General features: G+C 45.2%; 1 protein-coding gene across 1 annotated transcript in view; it reads right to left on the reverse strand.

Moving 5' to 3' along the window:
* LOC309408786 (contactin-4) overlaps positions 1-26,405 on the reverse strand; it is a gene marked incomplete at its 5' end in the record, with an annotated part of 167,408 nt that overhangs the window by 68,454 nt on the left and 72,549 nt on the right. Inside the window, 3 exons of the mRNA XM_082004733.1 lie at positions 7,758-7,942; positions 8,568-8,670; positions 16,079-16,282. Coding sequence (XP_081860859.1) covers positions 7,758-7,942; positions 8,568-8,670; positions 16,079-16,282 — 492 coding nt within the window. The remainder of the gene's footprint in view (positions 1-7,757; positions 7,943-8,567; positions 8,671-16,078; positions 16,283-26,405) is intronic.

Consider the following 26,405-nt stretch of genomic DNA (forward strand, 5'->3'; position numbering starts at 1 on the left):
AAGGAGAATTCTCAGCCAACGCAGCAGAAGACTTGCCCTGCCCACTCCTCCTGCCAGACGCTGCAGGTCACGCAGCCGAACTCCTGCCCTCAGGAACGGTGCCGAGGTTTAGACGTGGGGAGCTGCCACCCCCGCTAGTTGTTTCACTCTCCTGCGCGGCACCCGCGAGCCGCAGCCTGCACCGCGCCGCTCTTCACCCCCTCCCGTTATTTCAACCGGTTAAGCTTTGTATCCTAAAGCCATTTATGATGCAGACAACTACAGAACGAGCATAATAGGTCAAAACAGGTGAAAACCAGAGGAGTCCTTTGTTTCAGGAGCCTCGTTCTCTGCTGCTCTTCGGGAGACTTTTCTAATTAGGTCAACCTCTCCTTTCAACAGTTCATTTCAGAGAATAGCAGGCACGCTCTTGACTTAATCTTGAGTAATACACAAGGGCTGGTTCATGTAGCAAAAATGTTTGAGCCACCAAATGAGAGTCACCATAACATAATGGAATTTGACAGCCTCCCATTAGGGACCACACCAAGACGTGGTTATGTGACATTAGATTTCAAGCATGATAATTAAAATAATTCTAATAAGGCTATGAAACCAGCTCCACGCTACAACATTTTCTGGCATAGCGGCATTATTCGAGATAGTGACAAGGTTTAATTTGTGGCTCGTAATAGTGCTCTTAAAAAAGGCCTTTGGATCATTTCAGTGGTGCTAAGCAAAGAGGAGTTCTTTCGTATGACCGGTTTGGAAATATTTTGGCCCTTTTGGGAATATTTGGAAGTTACTGGCCTTGGTTGGAAACATCCCAGCGGAAAAATCTTGTACTGAAGAAAAGAAGTACATGGAATCTGATGAAGAATTCATCTGAGTTGCAAGCAAAATTCATATGCTAAATCCATAAAGTGGAAGAAAAAGTTTAAAAATATAAGCATGGCTCTCACACAAGGAAAGTTTTAAAGAAAACTACCCCCCTCCTAGGTGATGAGAGCTGTCTGGAATTTGTACTCAGGGGGACAGAAGAAAAATGATGGCAGCAGTTAGAATCAAAACTGTTTACCTTCGATCACCTTACAGTCTTCACCAGCGCAAAGTGGGGCATTTAAAACTAGGTGACTAGGACAGTATGCCCAGACACAGCCTTACTTCTCCCAGATCAGAAAATCCAGAATGAGCCTGTCCTTCATTGTAATAAATTGAAAGGCAAAAGTAGGCACTGGAAAGCTGGACCAGAAATCATGTCCTAAAAGGCATTTGAAAATGAAATGACACAGAGGGTGATGATGCATCACATCAGAAACGAGTAACAAAACTGAAGAATTATGGGAGCAATGTGAGAAATAAACCAGAAATAAATCTGTAGGACTTTGCAATTGTCTGCGAGCCCAAAACAACCAAAAAGACTGAAGCAAATGAGCTACTAATACATGCACAGAATTGTCAGTTAGTGTATATTGATTTCAGTGTTCCTAAGCCAATTTATAGCAGCTGATGACCTAGTGCAGGCTGTGTAATTCATCATTAATAGCAGACGAAAGGCTGAATGACTTGTCCATTACTTTATCTATTCTAAGGAGACCGAGACTGAGCCTAGGATCAGAGAAGTCTAAAGACCAGAAATATATGCATAAGAAGTAAGAAAAACAGATGGGAAAAATACATGAGTAATTAAAAATAAAGACTGCAGCCAGTGTATAAGGTTTGTGCAGACAAGTGCACGCGTCATCCCGGTCCAAATGGGGATATAGCTTCTGTAAACAAAACCCATATGCCCCTAATTTGTTATCCTTCCCAATGATCACAGGAACATGAAACCAGACTTGAAGTTACCAGTTCTCCTCTTCTCTTCCTTTCCTCCTCTTAATCCCTTCCTCCTGACCTCTACTGCCAATTAAGGATTATTTGAAATCTATACAACTCTCAAAGCTGTGCAAATTCTCCACCAAAGTCATTTGCTTGAACGTTGCACCTAAATGATCTCCATTTGTCCGCATCTTTGGAAAGTTCACCAGCTACTGCCGCTTGGGCAGGACGTCTCCTTTCTGCCTCTCGAGAAGACTGACTGCAGTGAATCAGCCTGGGAGTTCTGCTTGGGCTTAAAAGATTAAATATCAGAGGAAAAGAAACAGAGGAAAATTTGAAGGAGTTAACCTAGCCGATAAAAATACTTAAATTGTCCCTACCTCTTTCTTACCTCCTGTTCCGTAAGCTATTCTGCACCATTACATGACTTGCTCCCCAGTTACGCCGGGCACCAAAGGACTGGAGGTATCACAGGCACGTTCGTAAAGACCAGTCCTCAGGGATTTAGAGTATCTTTATACCTGACGCGCTAGACTGCAGCTACCCAGGGAATAAGGGAGGTGTAGGGTGCTCTGTGAGTAGGCTTCACACTTCATTTCTCATAGCTGTTTGTATTTTTGCCTGTCCTGCTGGAGAGCTGTTTTTCTGAGCCAAAATTATAATAATTTGAGCACTTTTTCCAAATCTCCTAAAAATTGATTTCTCTGTAAGCAGGTTTCCAGCAATCCCTTGGAAAAGGAAAAGCAGGAGATACATGCTTGTTCTCTGTGCAGAAACTTGTTCCGGATGCAAGACGTCCCTTGGGCAGCAAATTATTCAAAACTCAGAGTTACTCCTTCCTGCATTTTCTGAGAAAATACATATTCCACTGGCAGGAGTCAAGACATCCTCCCTCGGAGCAGTGATTTTCCCCAGGGTGAGTGTAACCAACCGAGACTGGGCACTGCAACGATCGCTGCCAAGCCCAATTGCCCCTTTCTGGAAGGACAGATTTAGCTGCTGCCAAGTGTTTAAGTGGTGGTTAACCAAGAGTAACATCAGTACAATATTCTGACACAATACAAGATTTGCGAACTTTAAATAAAATGAACATGGAGAGGCTTGAAGGTGAGAATTGGTAATTTATCTGCGTAACAGGTAGCAAACTGGGTTTTCTAGTGAGGGATGTAAATTATAATGAATGATAATACATATTTGTCCTATTTATGTGGATTGTCTTTTATTTTTATCAGTTCAGAAACTCATTTTATTTCAAGTGGCTTTGAATTTTCAACAAATTATTTGTGATCTGGGGCCTAAATGGAATAGAGACATGCAACTCCCTGATTTTCACTTATGCAAATTTCCTTTTCAGACCTCTAACCATAATGAAGAGCATAACACGATCTACGTTTGAGGATGTTTTACAGAATGGCATAAAGTAGCTTTCGCACAAATAAAACACAGGTCCACTGATGAAAGGGGGACTCTTCTCGCTGCAAAATTAAGAAGCTGCATAAATTCCTAGTGGGACTTTGATTTGAGAAATACTTAATCTGAAAAGCAGTCCAGCCAATTAAATGGCTCCTGCTGAATATCTTACAAAATGCTGCAAAGAACTGCAATTACTTACAAATAAGTCTGTCTCTCTGCTAATGCAGCTGCTGCTGCGCTGACACTTTTAGAAACCATTTTAAGCGCAATATTTAGCTCGTCGCCTTGGCTTGCCAGGAAGGTGCTGGGCACGGAGTGGATGAGCTCAGGGGAGAGAGATGCTGGAGGACCCCGGAGTGACACAGGCGATGCCGAGTCAGCACTCGCATCCGTGCCGGCCAGAACCGAGCCCTTTCAGTACTCGGCTATTTTCCCTCTCTTCCAGGTCACGTAAGACAGCGTTGATCTGACTGGAAAGCCTAATGCCAAATCGCATGGGTTTGGTCATAATTCTGGCAGACAAGCGTTCCCAGTGGTGGTGCAGGTCCCCAGCCCCCCGCACCCCTGCCTACGCTGGGCTGCCTGTTCCCAGCCCGGCACCCTGCCCGCCCGGAGGAGCAGCCTCCCCCGGTGCCGCCTTCTTAGTGCTGTCGCTACCAGCCCCATTGAACGTGCCTACGTTTGGATCATCTCGACCACCCGCAGCTATTTTTCCTGCTTTCTGTTATTCAGACTATGCATGTCGTTGGGGTGGGGGATACCAAGGTGCTGCATTCTCTCATCAGAGTCAATACAGGAAAAGTTTAAGTGCACACTCAAGTGGATCCCAAGGAGTAAGCAGTGGCACAAGCATCTCATTTCACAATTTGCATAAAAAAATACAGACGTATTTTTAAAAAGTCCAGGAGAGCAATACGCCGGTGTGGTGACACGGAGACCTCTAACGGGGACCGAGGCAGAACCCGGCCAAGGTATATCAGTGGAGCTGCAGAGGGGCGGCGAGGCTCCTGTCCCTCCTGGGGAAGGCACGGAGCACCGGGATAAGCAGCCACAATGCCTTACGGGTTCGTTGTGCTCCTGCATCTGCCCACTGCCTCTTGTCCTATGCTCAGGACAACCTTTGGGTTGCAACTGTCTGCCTGACAAAGGAAGATCTGACTGAAATGGCATCTAAACTTCGCACGAATGAAACAATGTCCACAACGATAATAAATAAGCACCTCCTTGATGCTGGTTTTATGAACAAAAAGACAATTTTTTTTTAAATTAGCCAGCTAAGGTAATCTGTTTGCTGTACTTCTGATGAAAAAAAAAAATTGCTGGCGCTCGTTTTTGCTCAGGATATAAATTTTAGCCTCGTGGAGCATTATCAAATTTAAAATTTATGAGCAGCCGGATTAAAAATAGAATCAGGTCAATGGGAGTGCTTCTGAAACGCTGCGGATCAAAACACACAGCTGACGGCGTGGGGGCCCTCGCTGCCGAGCCCAGCGGAAAAGCAGGCACTGGAAGCAGAGGCGTCGGCACAGCCAGCGCCGTGCTCCGGCCGTGCCGACGCCGGCTCCCGCCGGGGACCTCACCTGCCTCAGCCACAGGAAATTCAAATTCGGGAAGGCAGCATGACGTGCATTTATAGCTGCTAAATGAGGGTGGAAAAGAAGAGGTTTAGCCGTTTAATTTGCTAGTTCTCAGGAGCTAATTTGCGGTACGTGGTATCTGGTTAGGAATGGCAGAGAGAACAAGAGACTTACGGCAAGAAAACAAATGATATGTCGTTCAGAGTTATAATAGTCAAGGAAACAGGTACAAGTCACTGTAATTGCATTAACATTAACATGTTTTCTATCGTGTAGGTCTATCTATCAAGTAGGACATACAGCACTCAGAACAAATGCTTTTAGAGAGCAATAAAACACAGCCTGTTGCAGGGGCTCAAAGCACAGAAAACAGAGGAAGAACAGATCTTGCATGTTTAATTAACCTTTCCTGCTGCAACAAGAATGTCAAACAACTTCAGTGTCACTGATACGCTAACAGAGGAAAAAATAAACATTGATACAAGAATGAAATACAGCAAAAGTCAACCTTCCCTGACAACTTCCAGGAGCACTGAAAGAAGCTGACAACGGAGGCAATACTGGGTTATCTACAGCGAGCAGGAAAATTTGAATTTAATTTTCTTTTTTTTTTTGTTTTAATTTTATAGTATGCAGAGAGGCAGATAACTGGGTTTAAAGGAGTCACGCCATTAGAGCCAGATTGCGATCTCCAGGGCACACGTCGTGACAGAGCACATCATTGCGTGTATGCGGCACGTCCGACCGCCCGTATCCCATCCTCCGGAGCGTTCCCTTCTGCGGGAGCCAGCCCCGACCCACCAAAAGCAACCAGGAAAGCTCTGCCAACATTACAGTTGTGTTTCGATAACGACATTAACACTTCTCAGCTTTAAAAAGAAAAATGATTAAGGAAAATTACTTTCACTTCCAACTATTTGTATAAAACGTTTACAGTAAGTTACTCTCCTTAAAAGAATCTTGCTGCCAGGTGAAACTCCAAAGCCTAGCTTACAGAAAGCAAGTTTTTTTGAGAGATCTGTTTTCAGGATTAAATGGCTGCCACACAGAAGCTATCCTTGAAAACTGAGTACTTATAAACTAGTAATTCATCATCCTCAAGACAAGGACAACACTTAAGTCAACTATCTTTAAGACCAGTAACCAGCAGAGGTGGCAGGCTAGCACCTCTCCATAACGAATTCCCCTGCTCACACGAAGAAAAGCGGGTGTAAAGATGGTTCCCAGCATCAGAGAGAGAGAGGAGGACACTCCTCTTCCCATAAAATCTTGAGTTTCTTTACTGAAATGCCATCTTGAGTGTGAAAACCAGCACTAGCCATGGTGGCAGCTTTTGTGTAGGATCTGCAGCCCTCCAGGAACGGCATCCAGACTGGTAAATTCATTACAGTAATTAGATTATAATTTAATATATGCTATGGTGGGAGTATACCAAAGGCTTGATTTACTGCTTCGCAAGAAAGGCAGGTTTGGCCGTGGGTTGAGCAAAACTGTACAAATGATGAGTCTTTTCATTTACTGTCCACATGGGAAAAATCAGAAAAAACATGCCATGTTTGACAAACAGAAAAAGAAATCTTCAAATCTTTTAATTAAAAAAGCCCCTAGTTTGAATCAACCCCAGATTCTTTCCTTAACAGGAAAGATTTCACTTTGTTCTTGCTATTTCACTCCCTTTTAACATTTTGTCATTTTTATATGTACTCAATTTAAAAGAGTGTTCATTTAAAATGGAAACCCTGAAAGTTCTGATTTCTAAATGAAATGTCTTTCAGAAATATTTCCAATTTTAAAACACCCCTACATATGCCTTTCTTAAAAAAATATTACATTACTCACCAAACTCAATCCAGTTTTGCCAGGAGGGTTAGCTCCCAAATTCTTTTTCTGCGGCAAAGTTACTATAAATCAAAAACATTCTTCTCATCTCTGGAGTTCAACCCAATCTTCCCTGCTGACAGAAGCTGGGCCCTCAGGAGCATTTTGGGAAAAAAGCACTGAATTCCTCTCCATGTGTTCGATAAAGAACGACACTCTATTATGCTCCTGAAGGTGCTAACAGGGCAGCAACAAAACAAAGGTTTTTATGATGGTGGGGAGGCTTCTGCACACTTGTGTGCGGGGTATGTAACCTGCAGCCTTCTCTCCTCCAAAAAATATCAAACAGAAACTAAGTACCAAACCAACAGCCCATTCGTACCTCTAAACCCCCTCTCTGTGGCTCTTGCCCTACACGGGTAAATCCACACTAGCTCAGAGCAGGTAAAACTTCCCCCTTGCAAGCTTGGCTCATCTCCTAGAAGCATTTCATTTGTTTTGCAAGATGCAGCTGTTTCCAGCAGAAATTTAGGGATGGGCAGGCACTTGTATCAGGATTAGAGGTGCCAACGCATCTTCTACTTAACACAGAAGGCCCACGGAGCTGCCGTTTCACGTTTTTATAGTGCCCAGGTCAATGGCTCTGATTTCAGTGTAAGAAGAGCAGGTGCAGAAAGTCTTTAGGAGACGAGGACCCTGCCAGCTCCGACAGGGTGGAATCCCTACTCTCCAGGCTGTGCAACCAGTGACCCCTCTTGAAAGTAGCCCTTAATTGGTTGTAAGACAATTAACATTTATTAACACAAGCTGGGGCAACACATACATAATAAATCCCAAGTTGTAACCACCACCATGCTCCACCAGAATACCTGCTTTTACCCTCACAGCCACAAGAAGGCAAATGAGCCGTTTGCAAGTGTAGTCTGCGTCTACCACGCCAACGTCCTTCCAGCAATGTGCTTTTGTGCCAACTGCTCTGATTCTCAATTAATATGCACCATTCGGACAGGTTTTATTTCAAATTACACCCTTTTTGAGATGTGCCGTTTTTAAGAGAAAAATACCCCCCAAAATTACTTTCTCACAAAATATTTACTGCATATTGCACTTGATGCAATAAAACCCCCCGAAAGCAGGCAGTCTGCTTACCATAAAATGTCAGTTGTCCTCGTGCCACGTTTTTCCCTCTCACATTTTCAGCTATACACTCGTAGAGTCCAGCATCTTCTTGCTGAAAATTTGGGATTTCGAGAAGTCCACTTGATCTGTGTCTCCTGGCTTTTCTGGGTATCTGTTTCCCATCTGCTCTCCTCCAGCTAATCGTAGGAACTGGGCTAAATAAGAAAAACAAAGCAAAATAGGACTCATGGAAAAAGCTATGGGTCTTCTCCTGATAAGCTCTTGTCTGATCAACTTAACACTGTTCCATGTTTGAGGATGATGAGGACGTGGTCAGTCTGAAGACTCTGCACAGGACCTGGAGCAATTTTATTATGTGTGGCTTAAATATAATATAAACATACATATGTATACAATGGTGTATCACTCACACAGTCTTAAGAGAGGAGACCATATATTGTTAAAAAAGCTCCTTGGACAAAGTTGAACTTGGGGCTCTGCTGTGACAATACATCCATTTTCCTACCAGTCACACCTTTTGATTTTGGAAGTGTTGCTAGTGTTTACTCTAGAAACAAGAAGCATGTTTTAAGTGTTGCATGAGACCTCAAAACAGGAGAGGCACAAACACGTCTTTACAAAATAAGTTACGTCTTCTCTCTTCCTTGGGAGTTTATATTTCTGGAGAGCAAAGCCCCTGCTCCCCAAGTCCTTTGTTATGAATGCTTGCAGTAAGTAACTTCTGCTGAGGAAGGTGAAGGATTAGCAAGTTGTGCAAACTCTATACAGAACTATGAAAGTGAGACGCTGGAGGAATAATAATAATGGATCAAAACTTACTTCCCCAAGGCAAAGCACTCCAGTTTCACCGTTGTTCCTTTTGCAGACGGAACCGTTTCTGGGAACTGCACTTCTATTTTCGGCTCATACTCTCCCATCACCCCTGTGAACATAAAATAGGTGCTAAGGCTTGGTTGAATTTTTGCAATAAATTCACAAGTGTTCCCGTGCTAGCACAGAGCTGTTCTATACATCATTACTTGCCCAATTAATCCATTCATTTTAAACACGGCCTGTTTCTAACAGCCATGTAGCGTGGGCTCTTTTCCTATTTACTGCCAGAGGAAAATCTGAACCAGCGCTCCACACCATCTGCCAAAGATTAACATTTTTTCATGGCTCTGTTACTTTTTGCTTTGGAATATTCAGGATTTTTGCAGGTAAATTGTGAAATAAGGGAAGAAATAATAAGGGAGGTTCACCACCTCCTAGAAAATGAAATGCGGAACAAATAGCCGTTAGAAAAAGTTTTAAAGGCACTGGAGCTCATCAAGGCTTCTATTAACTTCAAGGATTTAGACGCACAGAGATCATATACTCTTCACGTAATTTCTTTATTTTTACTGCCCCAGTAAATCATGTATTGTGGCAGCCTCTTTACGAAATTGTGTTTAAAAATTTGTGCACATAAAAAGGCCATTATATTCATGATAAATGGCTACATTTCTAGTCGCTGTACTGTGTTAAAACCGGCACACGTAATTTCACCGATGGTGATCATCCGCTAATTGATGATTGCAATTTAAATCTTAACTGCGCGGCGCTTCCTGGACATCGGCCAAGCGTGGGGCCGGTGAGGAGCGCGCGGGCTGCGAGGCGCTGGCGGCGCTGGACCAGACCAGGCGAACCCACCGGTACGCACAGGTCCGGGGATGAGACAGCACAAGTTCGCAGAGATGTTTACAGAATCACAGAATCACAGAATCACTAAGGTTGGAAAGGACCTTCAAGATCATCAAGCCCAACCATTAATCCAGCACCACCGTGTTCCCTAAACCATGTCCTGAAGTGCCACATCCACACATTTTTTGAACACTTCCAGTGATGGTGACTCCACCACCTCCCTGGGCAGCCTGTGCCAATGCCTGACCACCCTCTCAGTGAAGAAATTTTTCCTAATATCCAGCCTAAACCTCCCCTGGAGCAACTGGAGGCCATTTCCTCTCTGCGACTGCAGCGCTGCTCTCTGGCCTCTGCTTTGCAAAGGGGATGCAAGAAAAGCCTTTTTTCTTTATTTTTTCGAAGTTAGGGTTTTAAAGCTGGAAATGCTGAGAATGAGGCTTACATCAAGTCTACCTTTACTTGCTGCCCTGTATACTACCCGTCCTGGTGCAACAGCAGGTTACACCACCTTTCTTCCAATCTGTCTGTTGCAAATCAGCATTGTTGCTACGTTATAGGAAGAGTAGTTGCCGCGCAACATCTGCCATCAAAATAAAAGATGTTTATTAACAATACGAATACTCCCTCCATAGACGCGTCGTGCCAGCTTGTATAGCAGGAAACCCACGAGTCTGCTCCAGCATTTACAAACAAGAATTACGGGCCACGCTGCTCGTTAGCCCTCTGCACGTTAACACTGCAGCCCTGAAGGGCTGGAGGTGTCTGTTAATGTCGTGGAAAATCCTTTCTTCTCCTGATTCTGACTTGCCAAATCTTTGCAATCTTGCCTAAATTTCTCCAGATTCTGTGCTAAACGTTTGCTGGGTGAGCTTCAGCCATGCCAAGAAGAGCCCAGTGGTGTCCGCAGGCAAGGCTGGGTGTGGACGTCTGGGAACAGCAGCATCGTGTCGCTGATATTAGAACTTACTGAGATCTTTCCCCAGAAGAGAATTTCCATGCTCTGCAATGAAGACCACAAATTTGGCAGAAGAAGAGCTTTTGAACCTATGCATCCCACCAACTCCTGACCGGATTCAGGCAGCTGCCTCACTTCGGAAGACGCAGGCTTTCAGGCTGGAGACGTACCTGGAGCAACTATGGTCTCCATCAGCCTCCTGGAGATGGCTGAAGAGCTCCTCGGTGCCTGTGCCACCAGCCACCCCCTGCCCCGCCACAGCCCAGGCGCCTGGGCAGAGGGCACGAAGCTCCCCCAAAACCACTCCGCAGGCTCTGCCGGCAGCCAGCCGGAGGGCGGGAGACGATGCGGCAGCCAAGTAACACGGGAGAAAGGGAGCCGTCCCGAGGAGCTGCCCGCCTGCCAGCAGACCAGCTACGCACCAGTCCTCAGTAAGCAAAATCCACGAGAACGGCTCCCTCTTCTGCACATCCTCCTCTGCTGAGGCAGGAACTCAGTCCCCTTGGGCAAAGTGGGCTGTGAAGTACAGTGTGACACTAACGGGCTATTCAGGAAATTAAGGCAGAATGCATTATTAATATGTTATTCACCTGACAGAGCAGGAGACAGGAATGGAGGAAGGAAAAATGGCTTTTTTTGCCTTCTCTTCACTCATTCCTTTTATTGTCCCTGTTTCTGTGCCGCGGGCTGGGACTGGAGAGCTCTAATCCCAGGGGTGACAAAACCCCAGGCCAGGATGGGAAGGCTACCTGGGGCCGTAGGACATCGGCTCCGGCCACCGTTACCCAGCGCTCTGCAGCTCTGGCAACCACTGCTGACTCTTACAACTGCAGGGACAGCTCAGTTACCAGCGTTACTGCAAACTCTATCCGCTTCAAAATCAGGACTCGTACCTGGAAACATCACAAGGCTCCCAGTGCAATTATAACCTACCTACACACACACGCACACATATATATATATATATACACACACAGAGTATGCTATGAGTCCTGCTTCTCTGCTTTATAGGAGAAACATCAGTGCAGCTGAGATATCTCCATCCTGAATCCAAGACCACTTCCATGACGACAGTCCTTATTTTTCCTGCTGTTCATTCCTGGGTGATTTAACACCTGGCTTAGCTGTGCAGGTGGAAGAGGATGGGGGAGAAAATAAAAGATTAAAATAGACACCAGGTTTGTAGCTTGGAGAATGTTTCCAGTGTCATGGCACATCAGATGCTCTATGTGTTTGCATTTCAGAGGCTTTCGTGCTTTTCTTCCAATTTCAAGGCTTAAAAAACATGCTTTTGGATGAAAGTCCCAGGAATTCAGAAAAAAGCTAATTTGTCTGAGCAGATGATATGCATTTCTTGACAACACCTGTGAAATGTTAAAGTTTAATTGGCCCATACAGCTGCTGCTGATGGTAATTTTATTCCAGGACTATTTCAGTTCTTTTCTACTATTACTGTTTTAATTCTGATGTAAAAAAATCCAAAGTGCATTTTAAAGAGAAGTAGTAAAGTATTGCAGGAGCGGTGGCTGTGAACACCTGGGTGCTTTGGTTGGTGTTTGCTGCAGGGTGGGGACGGCCCAGAGGGTCCCAAAGGTGCCTCGGCAGCAGCGGGGACGGCAGCCCCGGGTACCTGCTGCCCTTTCCGGGGACACGGTGCGGAAACCGTGCCCTCGACTGGGACAGGGCAGCTGAGGGCAGCCAGATGATGGGCACTGGTTTATTAGATGGAGGAGACAGTGTTGCAGGTGTGTTCCCTTTCCTCCCCGTCTTCCAGCCCACGTCCTGCGGCGGGCTGCCAGACGGCTTCTTTGGGAAAGAGCCGTTCAAATGTAAACCCCTCTTCTGTCTGAGCTGCAGTAAGTGCTTCAATCCTAGTGGATGCCTTACTTCAGGCTGTAGGATCATTCTCAGCCTTTGGTGCCATATACATTTAGCTATTTATTTTGTTTCCTAGCATGAGAATAGCTCAGAGAGCCCTTCTTCCACAACTGGTGCCAACTGGTATAGTTAGGACTCGCTCCCATCCCTGCAGAACCCAAGCCGAAACCTAACCTCATTACCCTGGGAAATCAAGAAAACCGTAACAGCTTTTATTTTTTCCTTTGATACACTAGCACGTACACGATGTGAAAGGGAGAGCTGCTTATCATTCCCGAAGACCTGTGCTGGAATAGGGATGCACATTTCAGGTCCCAAACCGTAAACGTGCGGTTTTGAGGACTGCAGCACGAATATAATATTGTATTTAAATCCGTCATGCACCTGCACTGCAAGCATCCTTGCCACCACAAATCCATACCGCTACGCGACAATATTTAAATAGGGGTGACTGCACGCATTTGTGGGTGGGAATTAAGAGACACAGAGGAAAAACCCTTTTCCCAGCACACATTATAGTTCCTACACCATATTTATCACCATCGGGTAACCTCTGTCCATAGAAGCAGACAGCCCGAGCTGCCAGCGACCGCTGCCTTGGCACAGTCTGTTCCTACCACCATCCCGTAACCCTCTATGATATTTATCTCTCCAAGGAGGAAAGGCTGTCTGGGGATAACTAATGGGATAAGAGGCACCTTCTGCTTCAACAACACAGCGACAGGGAAGGAACCCGATTCCTGTCAACGAGAGCATGTACCGCTGGCTACAAAAAGCCGCAGCAAACAGCATCAGGAGATCTGTAACTCCGGAGCCTCGCAGCTGAAAACAAGCGAAAGAGAAGCACAAAAGGCACAGGAGGGGAAAGCAATCTGCCTACAGGCTCTGACTTCATCCCCCGCGCCCGTATCTTTTCCCTTTACAGATTACAGCTCAACAGCCTGGCGCTGTAAAGCCAGCAGCGCTTCAGAAAAACATGCTGAAAAGTTGTTTTTCCAGGATGATTACATTCAACTAAAATAACCACGATAAAGATGGCAGGTATTCAACGTAAAAAGCCTAAACGATTCACGACCGAGTCTAGAAAAATTACTGCCATGAACTGAAGAAGGAATGGGAAAAGAAACCTCAGGGTTCCGGCGGGCGAGATTTCAGCCCGGCGCGTGCCGTGCCATGCCGTCCTGCACACCCGCGGCCAGCTGCGCCGGGCGGCGAGGGCTGCTCCGAGAGCAACCAGCAGCGTGAACGCCGGCTGCTGTAAGAACGCCCGGCACGTAATTCGTACAGGTATCTGTTAAAACACCTGAAATTCTTGACCTCGAACAGCACAGGGTCAGCCAGACTGCGAGCATCTGAGCTCTGTTTTCTTCCCACTGCTCTGGAATTGGGAATTTTTGCAGGTTTTGAGTGAGAGATTATCATTAGCACAAAAGGAAAGAGCCTTCTCTTTTTCTCTCTTAACTCCGTGCGAAATAATGAAAAAAACAAATATAGGTGCTATTCTTAGTTCCATGTGGCCAGCATTCCTTTTGGATGGTATTTTACACCACCGTTTGTTTCTTTCAAAGTAACGGGGCTATGTATCAACTACAGGGACCCGTAATTAATTCTGCATGGCAGCAAAAATGTTTTACAGTTTAAAAATAACTTTGATTTTTCAGAAAAACAGAAATTTCACAAGGAGATTTTTGTAAAGTACCTGCAGGTTTTTTTTTTTTTTAATTCAAGGAAAGTGTTTCAGTGCAAAGCCAACCAGGCAATAACAGAAAATTCTAGCAACAGACAGTTTTACGAAGGGTGTGCTGGAGGAGGTCAGACTCTTCCAGCTGGGACCCCAGCCCTCCAGCCCAGGGCTGAGGGACCTCAGAGCTGCATCAAGACCTCCGTAAGTGGGGTGCTGCCGGGGGCACGGGGACCCCCCAGCCCTTCTCCCGAGCTGCACGAGGGCCCCCACAGATGCAGGACCTTGCTGCCCGCCCAGGCGGCAGCCGGAGGAGCAGCTCGGTACGTGTAAATCAACTGGGAGAGGTACATTATGAATTTTTTTTTCCACTTAACTTGCTAATTGCAATTAAATGGAAATGAAACATTAATTGTTGATGAGCTAGCCTCCAAGCCTATTAATTTAATGCTCAAATGTTGTAAAGAAAATAGCATGTCATATATATTAAGATAACCTGGACATGTCAGATATAAAAAGAAAAGATGAGCAAGACACATTTGCCAGTGGAAATACAATGTGCCTCACATTTTACTCACTTCTGTTGTTCACGCTTCTGAAGCAACATATATAATTTCTCAAGCGTGACAGTGTGTTATATTCAGATTTTATAGGATTACTCTATGTGGAATGAAAAATTGAGACCTGCTGATTTTGAAAATGAAGCTTGCCTGTACCACTAGTGCAATCGTATTTTAAAACACACATTTAGCCCGCTGTTCGCTTTCGAGTACAGCCATCTTTGGCTCTACGGATACAACAGCACCTTTCTTCTTTAACTCGGGAATGTATTCCTCAGCCCCTGAGAGGTTCAATTAAAGTTTCCTATCTTTAATAAACAGCAGAGTGCACTTCAAAGGAGTCGGAGAACATTCCTGTGAATGCCCCGGGAAGGCGACGGTCCCTGTAAATGAAGCGGCGCGCGGAGGAGCGAGGCGCCGGGGCAGCGCCCGTGGCGCGGCACTGGGCAACGCGGCCGCCCCCGCCAGAGCCGGCGCAGACATCCAGCTCCATCGTCACCGACGGCAGCGCTTCCAGCTCGGTAAGGGCTGCACGAAAGTCCTGTCAGTGTAATACTTCAGAATATTTCTTCTTCAACACTGAAAACGTTAGTACGAGGCAAGTTTTAATATTCCTCTTTACCTTTCATACATTAGGTGACTTACTCGGGACTCGGAGGGACAGAATTACTGCCGCCGGGTTTACAGGAACGCAGCCTCTCCTGTGACGGAGAGCAGATCCGGCACAGACGCGGAGAAGCTGCCGTCTTCACCCCTCCCAGCCTAACCGCGGCGCTTTCTCGGCACCGACAATGTTTCCCAAATTCCCCGACGGCAGGAGCCGTGTTAATGAGAAGGGAACAGCTACGGGCGGGAGGCGGGCAGCAACGAGCCCCTGTTCCACAAGCGAGGAATTTGTGTCAAATACCGCTAGGTGACAACGGATCTTCTTCTAGAAGAAGTTTCTAATAATGCATTTCTATTTCTGGAACAAACGTCCTCACTGTTATCCTTTAAACAGACGCATTTTAATTAGTTTTAATTGCAAATTAACATGCAAATTTATTTTTCTTATCTACTCAAAAATGACAACGATACAAATCAATTGTCTGTATAAATTTAGAAACGCTCTTCTAGTTTCTTCTTGCTTTTTTGTATTATTCCACAGACTACTAAAAATAGCACTAATTCTGCTGGGAAATACAGCCTGAGCTAACAGTTACCGAAACGATAAAGTGCTTTTGTTCGCTTCTGGGCTGCATAAAATGAGCAAAACTGTAGTATACCCAAACTCTAAAATCTATTTTATTCCCTGTCTTTGGCCAAGCATCACCAGGTTTTTCTTTTATAATTATTGCCTGATACCGAGAGTTGTTCCACAGCGGTGGGAAGAGCAACCTTGGCCACAGCGTCATAAACCCCACCACTGCCTGTGACCGTGAACCAGGGCTGAAGCAGAGGTCTCCAGCCCCACTGAAGCTCTGCAAAGGGGAAACCCCCTCCCGTTCCTCCGATACAAATATTTCAGGCCATTTCTGAATTTCTGGGTGACAGCCAAAGAAAACAAAACAGACTCTCCAACCCCAGCCCCCAACACCCCTCCTCTAAGTCCTACCGTCATTCCTGAGGATGAGCGGGGTGGGGGGACCCAGGACCCTGCTGTTGGTCACCGTGTTCGTCACCACGCACGTGTAGTTGCCCACGTCTGAAGCTTCCACCTTCGCGATGTACAAATTCCCCGTCTCTTGTGAAACGAAGCGGCGATTGTCCTGGTGTACGAAGGTCGGGTACTCGTTGAAGATCCACGCGTAGGTGAGCTCTGGAAGCACAAGGTCCCACCAGCGTTAGTGACAAGGTGCACGTCCCCTTGGGGTGACGCCTGATGCTGGGCTCCAGCGCGAGTCAGAGCGGAAGCCCTGAAAATCATTTTCTCCCTGCTCCCTTTGGGTAGGGAAATTAGATATAGCACAGCCCATGAGATGATAAAAAGGCTAACATTTTGCAAGTTCTCATCTTTATGGCTACAAATATAAATTTCCAACTGTGACACTTCTGAGCCTGCACATGGATCTAATATTCTTGTTGCTCCTTCAAGTTCTCCCAATCCAGAACATAATGCATTTTACATGAATCTCACCTTTTTGTCATGAACATTTCAGCCTGACTCATGATTTTTCTGTTATTCTTTCTCATTAATTTTTTTTTCCTTTAAAGACAGTTCGGAGGAGGACCTGCCGAGCCATGTTATCGCACACTGTACATTTTATTCCTTTGGAATTTCTGAATCAGCGAAAAACCGAACACGAAATTAAGCAGCTGTAATCTTCTATATGACTAATTAGATAGTACTCTGTGTTTTATAAGGCATCTTTGGAAGTTCTTTGAGCAATAAAAGAATAAGCGAGAGAGATGCCGCAAGTGGTTGCAGAGTTTGTGAGTGAGGTTAATGCAATATAACCCTATTATATTTGCCTAAGACTAATGCCCAAACACCCTGAAAATGCTTCAAGAACTGAAGTGAATACAAGATCGCTGTAGTTTTCTAAGGGGACACTAAAAAGCGTATTCTTAGTTTAATGAGTCATAACTGTAATTGACCTCAACTACCGTTGGGTACTTTAGAAAATATACTCTGCCCTTATGTTCCACTGTTTACATATGTAAGAGGCTGAACGCAGGCTGCTGGCTTTGATTTATTTATTTTTAACAACAGGATTATAAAATGCCTGCTTAGACTTTTAGGAAGATATGATAATTATGTTTATGTGGGAATATCTAATCATCATATTTACACATGTGCATCTAATTGCAAGTAACCTCATGCTGATGTCAAGAGGATACTCGGAGCAAACAAGGTACCACTTCTCAGCTAGCTTATTATTTTCTGCAAGTAGTTAAGGTGGGTTTTTTTCATTTACTCTTGGTGAACAATTATCTTGTTCTTCCAGAAGCATCCAGCAATAGGCAAATAAACATCACTGCCCTGGAATGCACAGAGGCATTTACATTTGAGCGAATCTTCACACAGCAGGTTTCCACCAAAGCCCCCCGAGCTCTGCAATACGACAACATTTTGCATTGACTGTGGAATGGTGAATCGACCACACATTCCTCAGGAAAACACAGAACTGGGAGGGTCTTTCTGAATCAACAATCTCCTTCCCACCCTACCCTTCCCCAGGAGATTACGTAGTCCTGTTCATAAATATATCCTAGAAGCAGCAAGGTTTTTGGCTCCCACTTTTCTGTTGTAAGTTGGTATTACTTCAGTTGCTAAGAACCCTCTAATTTCTAGGTTAAATATTTTTATTACTAGCCTATAGCTATGTGCTTCTGGGCTAATGATGCCTTTAGCTTAAAGAGTTCTTGCCTCTCTGCTGGTGAGAGCCATCAAGAGCCCTTCTGCCTTCACTTTCAAGACAGGCCTTCCGATCTTATGATCATTGTGGCAGCTTTTCCTAGTCTCTGCCTTAGTTAAAAGTCTCGTGTATTTGCATCATTTGAGCTGAGTGCTAGGTTGGAAATCCTGGGTAAGCGGTCACAGGAAAGCAGAAGGCAAATATAAAGTTGTGCAATAGTAAAGAGGTCTGATCAAAGAGAGCATCAAATGGTGATGATCCAGGATCGCTCCACACAGAGGAACCCAATGCAGGGCGTACTAAAGGAAACCTATTTCCAGAATGCAGAACATCAAAACCTCCCCAAAAGCCATCTTCAAACTCTATTAATTTGGGTACATAAAACTGAGGAACATAATGAAGATCTGATGTTACAGCTCTGACCTTCCTTTCATTACAAGAAATCATTGTGCAGAAAAATACAACTGCCCGAATTACACAGTCTTAGATATCAGGAACAGTCCATTATTGCTATTACAATACTTAAACCAACAGGATGATTCTCTCTCTTTCTCAAGTAACATGGGAGTGATGGAATATAGAGCACAGGGAATAATGCAGACTGGAGCATCTATAAGTGCATTTGCTTGTGTAGCAACATGTAAATAAATACTATATCAAACTCACTTTGATTTCCTTAGAGATCCTAGTGCAATATTTATGGCTTTTCAAACTTGACGTATTTCTTTTGATAAGGTTTCACATACTAATTGCCCTGGAAGTGATAGACAGTTCACATCCCATAGGCAATTTGTAACAACTGTGTAAACAGACACTTAAAATACAGCCTGAGATGGCTCCTGGTGACTGCGCGTGATTGAAACGTCTACCGAAGTTACAGACACGGAGTCTTCCAGTACAAAGAATGAGCAGTAACAGGCAATTCGTGGTTCTCTAATTACACATTAGACTCTACGTCCTTGAGGAATTTATTACAAACTTCTCCTTCCTAATTTGGAACCCTTTTCATGTAGTTTTTCCTCATTTACAATGCTTTTAATCTCCCCTTTAAACACATTCAAGTAGGTCTCTCAAACACAGAATATTATCGGAAGATTTCTGAACCATATTTGCAGTTTTTAAAGACAAGCAGACACTCTGCCAGCTGCAGTCCCATCGCCAGCAGCAGAGCACCCGGCTACCCACTGCAAAGACTGATCTTGTACTTCGGCTCCGTACTTTTCGTCACTGCCCCGATGGCCTGCATCTCCCTGATACATCAGAACGACAAAGACTTTTTCATGGCAAACCTTCAGTTCTGTAACGATTACCAGCAAGGATGGGAGGATGGAGAAGTTACTTGTACGTTTTTGGTACAGATGGTCCCTGCACCCTGGCTCGAGCCATCACCAGATGGAGGACATCCAACCCCAAATCTTTCCTTGCTCTACCAACTACATAAAGAGCGTTTTTCACCTACACAAATCCATGCTGATGGGGGTTACATGCACTTGGGTGCTTGGAACGCCCACGCTACCACCGCAGGCGCATGCTGGGAGAAGGAAAGGGGATTTCTGTTTGCCAAAAGGTTTCTGCGCACAAGGTCCCAAGTTGCCAGGTATTTGCTCTACTGGTCCACAGCAAAGACAACAGCGAGAGGGAAGAGTGTCCTAAATGAGTTAGCATCGCTCACCTACCGCAGAGGGGCCTATGGAAACCCGGGGCTTGTGAGGAGCAGCGGAGGGGAAGGCGGAGAGCACGCAGGCGCGTTAGCAGAAGCTTGATTTGACTCTAGCCACGGCGGATGGTGGAAGCGATGGGCACAACCATGCAGAGCTGAGAATCACTCCCAGATCAGGCACGCGGCAGGGAACCCCACCGCACGCCAGCAGACCACGGACCTCTTCTGCACGCTCCCTCCCCTGCCACTGCAGCCGAGGCTTTCGGGAGAAGCTCAACCACACAGGGATAACACAGTACCTTCACCATTAATATTTATGCCTCTGGGCTAGCGACCGGCAGCAGAACACCATCGGCAGCACACGGCAGGCAGGCTACGCGCCTCAAACATCCGTCTATGCAAGGTCAGACAGCAACAGTCTTGATGCAGAGCTCCACCGACAGCCTTTTACTCAAGTCGCTATTTGCAAAGTTGTTGTACTGAGATGTGCGCGGCAGCAACGCCGAAAAAGAAGCCAGAAGCCTTTTTCTTCGCTCCTTTCACCCCTTTCAGAGGCTCTCACACCAGCCGCTCCCACCGTGCCCTGCAGTGAAGCCTGATGCTCAGGCTGCCTCTGTTTCAGGTGCACTAACCGCAAACACATACCCTGTATCACATATACGTATCGGTGAGTATTTAAATAATAGAACCCAAGGCCTCTGCCACTATTGCACGGCTGAATGTCATGGTTTAACAAAATTTAGAGCAACCAGCAGTTACCACCAACCTTAGCAATTAAAAAGGAAATACATTATTCAAGCCACCTGAATATAGATGCTGGGCACTTAAGATACGCCTTTTCCATTTTATTACTAGAGCGCAGACAAACTCTTTTTATCCCAAAGAAGAAATGTTCTGAGCCGCTTGCCAAGGCGCCCGCAGAGAAACCGCCCCGCGCCGTGCGGCAGGACGGCTGCAGCCGCGGTGCCGCTGCGTGGCCGCGGTGCCGCTGCCACCGCTGCCGCTCGCCCCGGGGAAAAGCAGAGCCGCCAACGAGCAGAAGGTGCATCGCTTTGCCTGGCTGCGTGGTTTTTGTCTGGGGTTTTTTTTGCGTTGTGTTTTTTTTTCCCCTCGGCGAAGCGCGCAGCCCTCCTGGGTCTGCTTCTCCTGATCACATTCAGACCTCATCATTTTTCTACAGCATTCGATGATAAACTCTATTAAAGCACAAGTCTCTCCTGTGCTGCCCCCAGAACACTCCCTGCTCAAGACAGGAAACAAAGCTAAAGACGCTGTAGATTTTAAGCTTTCTCTAAATGAGAGCAAGTGGTGAAAAAAGGTTACTGAAAGCTGCACAGAAATTCCGCTATGAGTAATTAGTATAAGCAGACCATATGGTTCGCCAAAATAATGTTCTCTGGCCTTCCGTCTCGTCACATGCATACTATTTTGTCTTTGCCTTTTAGTACAAGAAACTCTTTTCTTGTGTGGGTTTTTTTGGTGTTTTGTTTTTTTTTCCTAAAGTCTTTTCCATAAAGTCAGGGCTGCCACTTAAAAAGGTCTCTGTAGCTACTATGGCAAAAGCTGTTACAACATCAAGATTATGGTAACCATAAAGCTGAATAAAAGAATGGAAGTTTGAAATTAGTATTAGCCAAAAAAATGGGAATCATTTATTGTTTCTGATAAGAACAGTGTAGTACAATACACTTTTTTTTTTTTAATGGGCTTTACTGAAAGTTACAGCGATTAATCTAATCTTTAATGTTTCCTATAATTTCTGTGCTACGACCTACTATGTCACTCTCAAGATGGACTGGTGGGAACTGTTTTTCAGTGTGAAACAAAAGATTTGCAGCATTTCCTGTAAATCTTGATGCACAAAAATTAGGCTTCATTACACATGACAAGAAACAAATCTGAAATTAAGGAAATTGAGAAAATCCTCCTTTCATAAGAGTCCCTAGCAACTGAAACTACAATTGCAGCAATACAGCATTTTGGAAGAGCAGTACCTGATTTTGAGACACTTTGAAATGAAAGGTGAGGCTCATCCCAGTATATTATAAGCAACGACAATTTAAATCCAGATATGGTGAATACAGCTCCATGAGTTAGGTTTGCACCTTCCTTGATCTTGCAGTTCTGTATTGCTTTTTTATTTTTTCAAATGCAATTTATTCTTAAGTACGGGAAGTGCTGAAGTTTTGCTGTCTAACTCCGTACCTCTGCTCTCCCTGTTGTGGATGGGGCCCTTCCAGATCCAGCCACCAGTAACAGCGAAGTCACGTGAAGTTTTTCCTGGAGGGAAGGCATTCCCTCACCTATCGCAGTGCAACTGATGGTAGCGAGGAACTCGATCTAGCATTACGCTTTTATATGATTTAGTACAGACACGCGTTCCTCGGCTCTGCGTGCATTACCATCTGTGCCTGCCGCAATCCGGGTTTCCGTTAGAGAAGCCGACGCACACGTGAGCTCAGCCCTTCTTCACCTCCCAGCATTTGCTGTGCTCCAGGCTAAGGAAGCGCCGAACGTTCATGCTTGCTATTTATTTTATGTATTCGGACACTATAACAACATTTTGCCATTCAAAGCCCTAACTGTACCCCACATCCGCCCCGAATCCAGTTCATATAAACCATTCACATCTTAAAGACAAATCCAAGTCTGGCCAAGGCGTAATTTTCACTTATAGGATAACGTTGCCCTGAATGGAGCGAGGGAAGAACCCGGCCATCTGTAGCTTCAGTCACCTGCGACGAAGCCTGGTGCAAGACTTCATCCCGGCAGAACAGGACTGCGCTCCAAACCCCGGCACACGCGGCTAATGCCCCGCTAATACGACCCAGACACCCCTCTGCGACTGCGCCCTGTCACGGGCTTGGGTGGGTAACGTCGCTGTCAATAGCAATGTTGTATAAAGTTCGTAAAAGACCTATTTTTGGCGAATGATTTGTAGACTTTTCATGTTTTTGCCTTGATTGTTTGCATTCTTTGGTGGCCAAATTTCTCTTAAGGGGTATTAAGAGGGTGTTTTGATGATGACAGTAAGTTTGGGCAATCATAAAGCGTAACCGATTATCTGATGAGTGTCCTGTGTATTCATTCTGTATTCTCATCCTGCTTACTAAATTTTGCTGACTGCTTGCAGGGGACATTCATAATTTCAAATTTCACTGTGATTTGATTAAGCAATCAACACCCGCAGCCCCATGAATAACATAACACGGGCTGGAAAGGAGGCTCAATGCACCACGACACGCTGCCTGAGAGCGCGCTGGGGAAGAGGAAAGACGAATCCCCGGCACAACGTATCACGTACGTGGCCCTACCGAACCCCCCGAGGCTCCTCTCCACCCATACCAGTCACCTGCTGGCAACTGCACTGTGGTTTCTGGAGTTTTTGTCCATTTTTCTCTTTCACAGTTTTATTTTGATAGTAAAGCTACAGGAATTATGCACTGTACACCTTTTTTTGTGGGCCTACAAACCATTTCATTGCCCTGCTAACACTTTGGATCAATATTTTATCTTCTCTTCTTAAATAATTGCCAAATAATTTAAAGGAATCAACCTGGGTGCAAACATCACTCGGTAATTCTCCGCTTGACTCTCTGTCATACAGGGCCACCCAGCTACGTAACACCACAGCTTCTGTGCCTCAAATGTAAGTTTTAATAAAAAGAATAATGAATAATGAACAAGATTAATCTGAAGTTAGTAATACGTTTTTGGATGAACCCTCATCTATGCTAAACCTGAGCGCGCAGTTAGTCAGCAGCCAGCCAGTCAACTGTTTGCACACAAAGAAAGGTGCTGCCCTTGCCAGGTGGGACAGGAAAAAAGCACATGCCCTTCATCTTTGCTAATATTAGTGAATCAGTTTGCAGAGTTTAACTCGGAACAGCATGAAAGAGCCACGAGTCACCATTGTCAGTGGTGTACAGTGATGATGGGGAAGTCATCATGAAGACATCAAGTCATGGAAGGCAACAGATTTTGAGAGGTCATCTCTTCAACCCGAGGCATATCTACGACATCTCTTGAGGTTTTCCAAACTTTTAATTACAAACCACCAATGACGACAGCGTACAACTTCCCCATACAGTCTAACAGGGCGCGTGCACATAGCGGGGAAACGCGACTGTACCGCAGGCTGCATTCCTGGCATCTCCTGCCCACGCGCGAGGGGGAGCAGCAAGTGGCCCCTTTCCACTTGGGGGGAGATAATTATTCTTGTAAACTAACTGTGTCAGCACTGGTTTATGGTAACAGTAAAGCTGAGTACACGTGTACATGGCATGTACATTAACGAGTCAGAAGCGTGTAAGAATGAGGAAAATGTACAAATCAGCCAACTTCTGTGTCAGACTCATGCTCGCAGCAATTTGGAAGGTGTGCAGGGCTGTGGTTGCTTCCCAGGCCCTCGACTCCACATTCACCCAGTATCTAGAGCTTCACGTATGGGTAATTAAAAAGGTGAAAGGTCTTCATTACCTGAAGCCTAATCAATAATCAGCTGTATCTGCTCCATCTCCATTTTTCTGTGTCTCTAAAATAGTTAAATATTTGATGGCTGTACACGATTGACGTGGCTTATCTCTTGCAAACAGCCTCCAGTCCCAGTCGATGGCTGGCTACACTGGCTGCTACGGCACCAGGAACGTTAATGACTACTGCACCATGCCGTTGGGGATTGTGACGAAATTTTAACTTGAAGTTATCTCAGGGAGAAAAATCAACTGCAGCCTTTATCTATGACTGAATGGAAAATGCTATGAGATGGAGAGTCCCTTGCTCTTGTATTTACTACAGTTAAATACAAAAATCTGTCTCAAAAACGTCTGATGGGCAGCAGACAACCTCCCACACCCTACCAAAGTAGCATGCAGGCTGGCAGGTTTTGGAAGAAACTATAAATTTTTTTGTCTGACAAACTTCATAAACCGTCTTACAGAAATTTACAGCTCAGCCCGGTCTTGCCTGAAAAGAAAACCCACAAACCAACCAAACCCTTATTTGTCAAAAGGTTTATGATACCTTTGGGGAAACAGGTTCATGATGTACTGAAACTGGAGAACCCTGCTCAGGATTAGATTTGATACCACGTGGTTTTTATGCACCTCTGTTTTAAGTTTAAATTTTTGGAGCCAGGATCAACCCAGTAGTGACCCAGTAGTCTGCTCTTGTACCAGACTCTGTGGGGAGAGTCAGTCCCCCGGCCATGCCCCTTCCCTACGGAGAGGCAACCTTGAACTGCACCAACCAAAGACGACGCTCCAGACACTCGTGATGTTGGGCTGCTGGGCCTGCCAAGAGAGACACTGGTCCACTGAAGAAGGAAGTTATGAATTGGAAGCTTATTTCTGCTAAGGAACGGGAAATTATCAGATGGGCAATTCTGGAATGAAACACCACTCCCCGGCATACAGGCGTACCCATGGGTAGTCGTGGACGCTGATACATGGTGAAATAAAGATTATGGAAAGATCTTACTGAGCGTGCCATGTATCGCGCCATGTAACTACATCAAGCCAAGCTTAAAAAAGAGCAACAATGCAGAAAGCACTCACAAGCGGATCAATAGCTATATATTTGCTCCACCCTTTACCCCTACTAATCATGCAACACTGTACTTCTGGAAGCCATGAGATGTGCGCTTGGCCTCCTGTGACACCGATTCAAGCCTAAACGATTTCACAGCTTTTCCCACTGAGCAATGTATAGATCTGTACGATGCTCTCTCTGTTTGTAAGTTGATTTCAATATGGAAATTCCAGTTAAAAAAAAAAAAAAAAGTTTGATACGGTCCACAGAGTGGCATCAACATCCTTCCAAACAAACACTCATCTTCACCTGACAGCCAGAGATAAAGCACCTCCGTGGCAGATACTGTCAGTGGCAAATGGAAAGGAGATGGAGGAGAGATCAGCCAGAAAAAAAAGATACAAGGGGCTGGACTGAAGCCGCTAATTACTTACGAGCAAACATCAAATGAGAATAAGTACGCCGTAAGCTGGGCACGTGCGTAAATGACGCTTTCACCGATGTTTAATTCTGCACTATATTTTCGCTCGGGAAGATTCAATCATTGCTTGTATTTTCCAGGCTTGTTCTACGTAAAGTGCTACACGTATCACCTTAAGGAATGACTCACAGATTTAATCCGTCAGTTTGTTTTCTGTTTAAAGTCAGAGACAGTTAGCCTAAAAATCTTTTTTGTTGTGCACTTGCTTCAGTAAAGCTAAGGTCCCTGGGCTTGTTTTAAAACATATTTCAATGTGACCCAGCTAATCCTGTAACACCAGCTTTCACTACCTTTGATCAGCCTCTTACTGTAGCTGTAAGAGATTAGATCAAACCTTTCAAAAAAGAAAGTTGGCTGCAGAGAATTTTCTTACTGCAGTGAATTAATATTATGATCAACTCCAAGGTTGAAATATCTGGCCAAGCAGCGCGGGTGGTACGTCCTTTAGGGGAGATCTCTGCATGGACAGGCACCGCTCTGTGATGCCATGGCACTCGCCACGTAGTACGCAGCAAAAACCCATTCTCTTCACGTATTAGATAGATAAACAGTGTTTTGATATATACCAGCTGAAAACAACGTCATGGTCACACATTTAGACATACATATCAGGTAACGGAAAATGCCAAAACCAATACCCCATTCATTTTCCAACGACCCCCCGAGGAAGGAGTGCTCACCCAGCCAGGACTACGGACTTACATGAAGCAGTGTATGCATTCAGGGATCTGGAAACCCAAATTTGATTGCAAAAGTGGAGATACATCAATGCTGTGTTTGTGACAACACCACACTTTTTGCTATGAATTACCCCAAGGGAGCCGAAAGCGGATCAGCCTCCCCGGCTGCTTCCGAGAGCTTTGTCCGAAGGGGCAGCTGAGGCTGGGTTTGGAGGGTAAGGGTGGTTGCGACG

Source organism: Phaethon aethereus, assembly GCF_964289735.1.
Source record: "Phaethon aethereus genome assembly, chromosome: 11".
NCBI classification, from domain to species: domain Eukaryota; kingdom Metazoa; phylum Chordata; class Aves; order Phaethontiformes; family Phaethontidae; genus Phaethon; species Phaethon aethereus.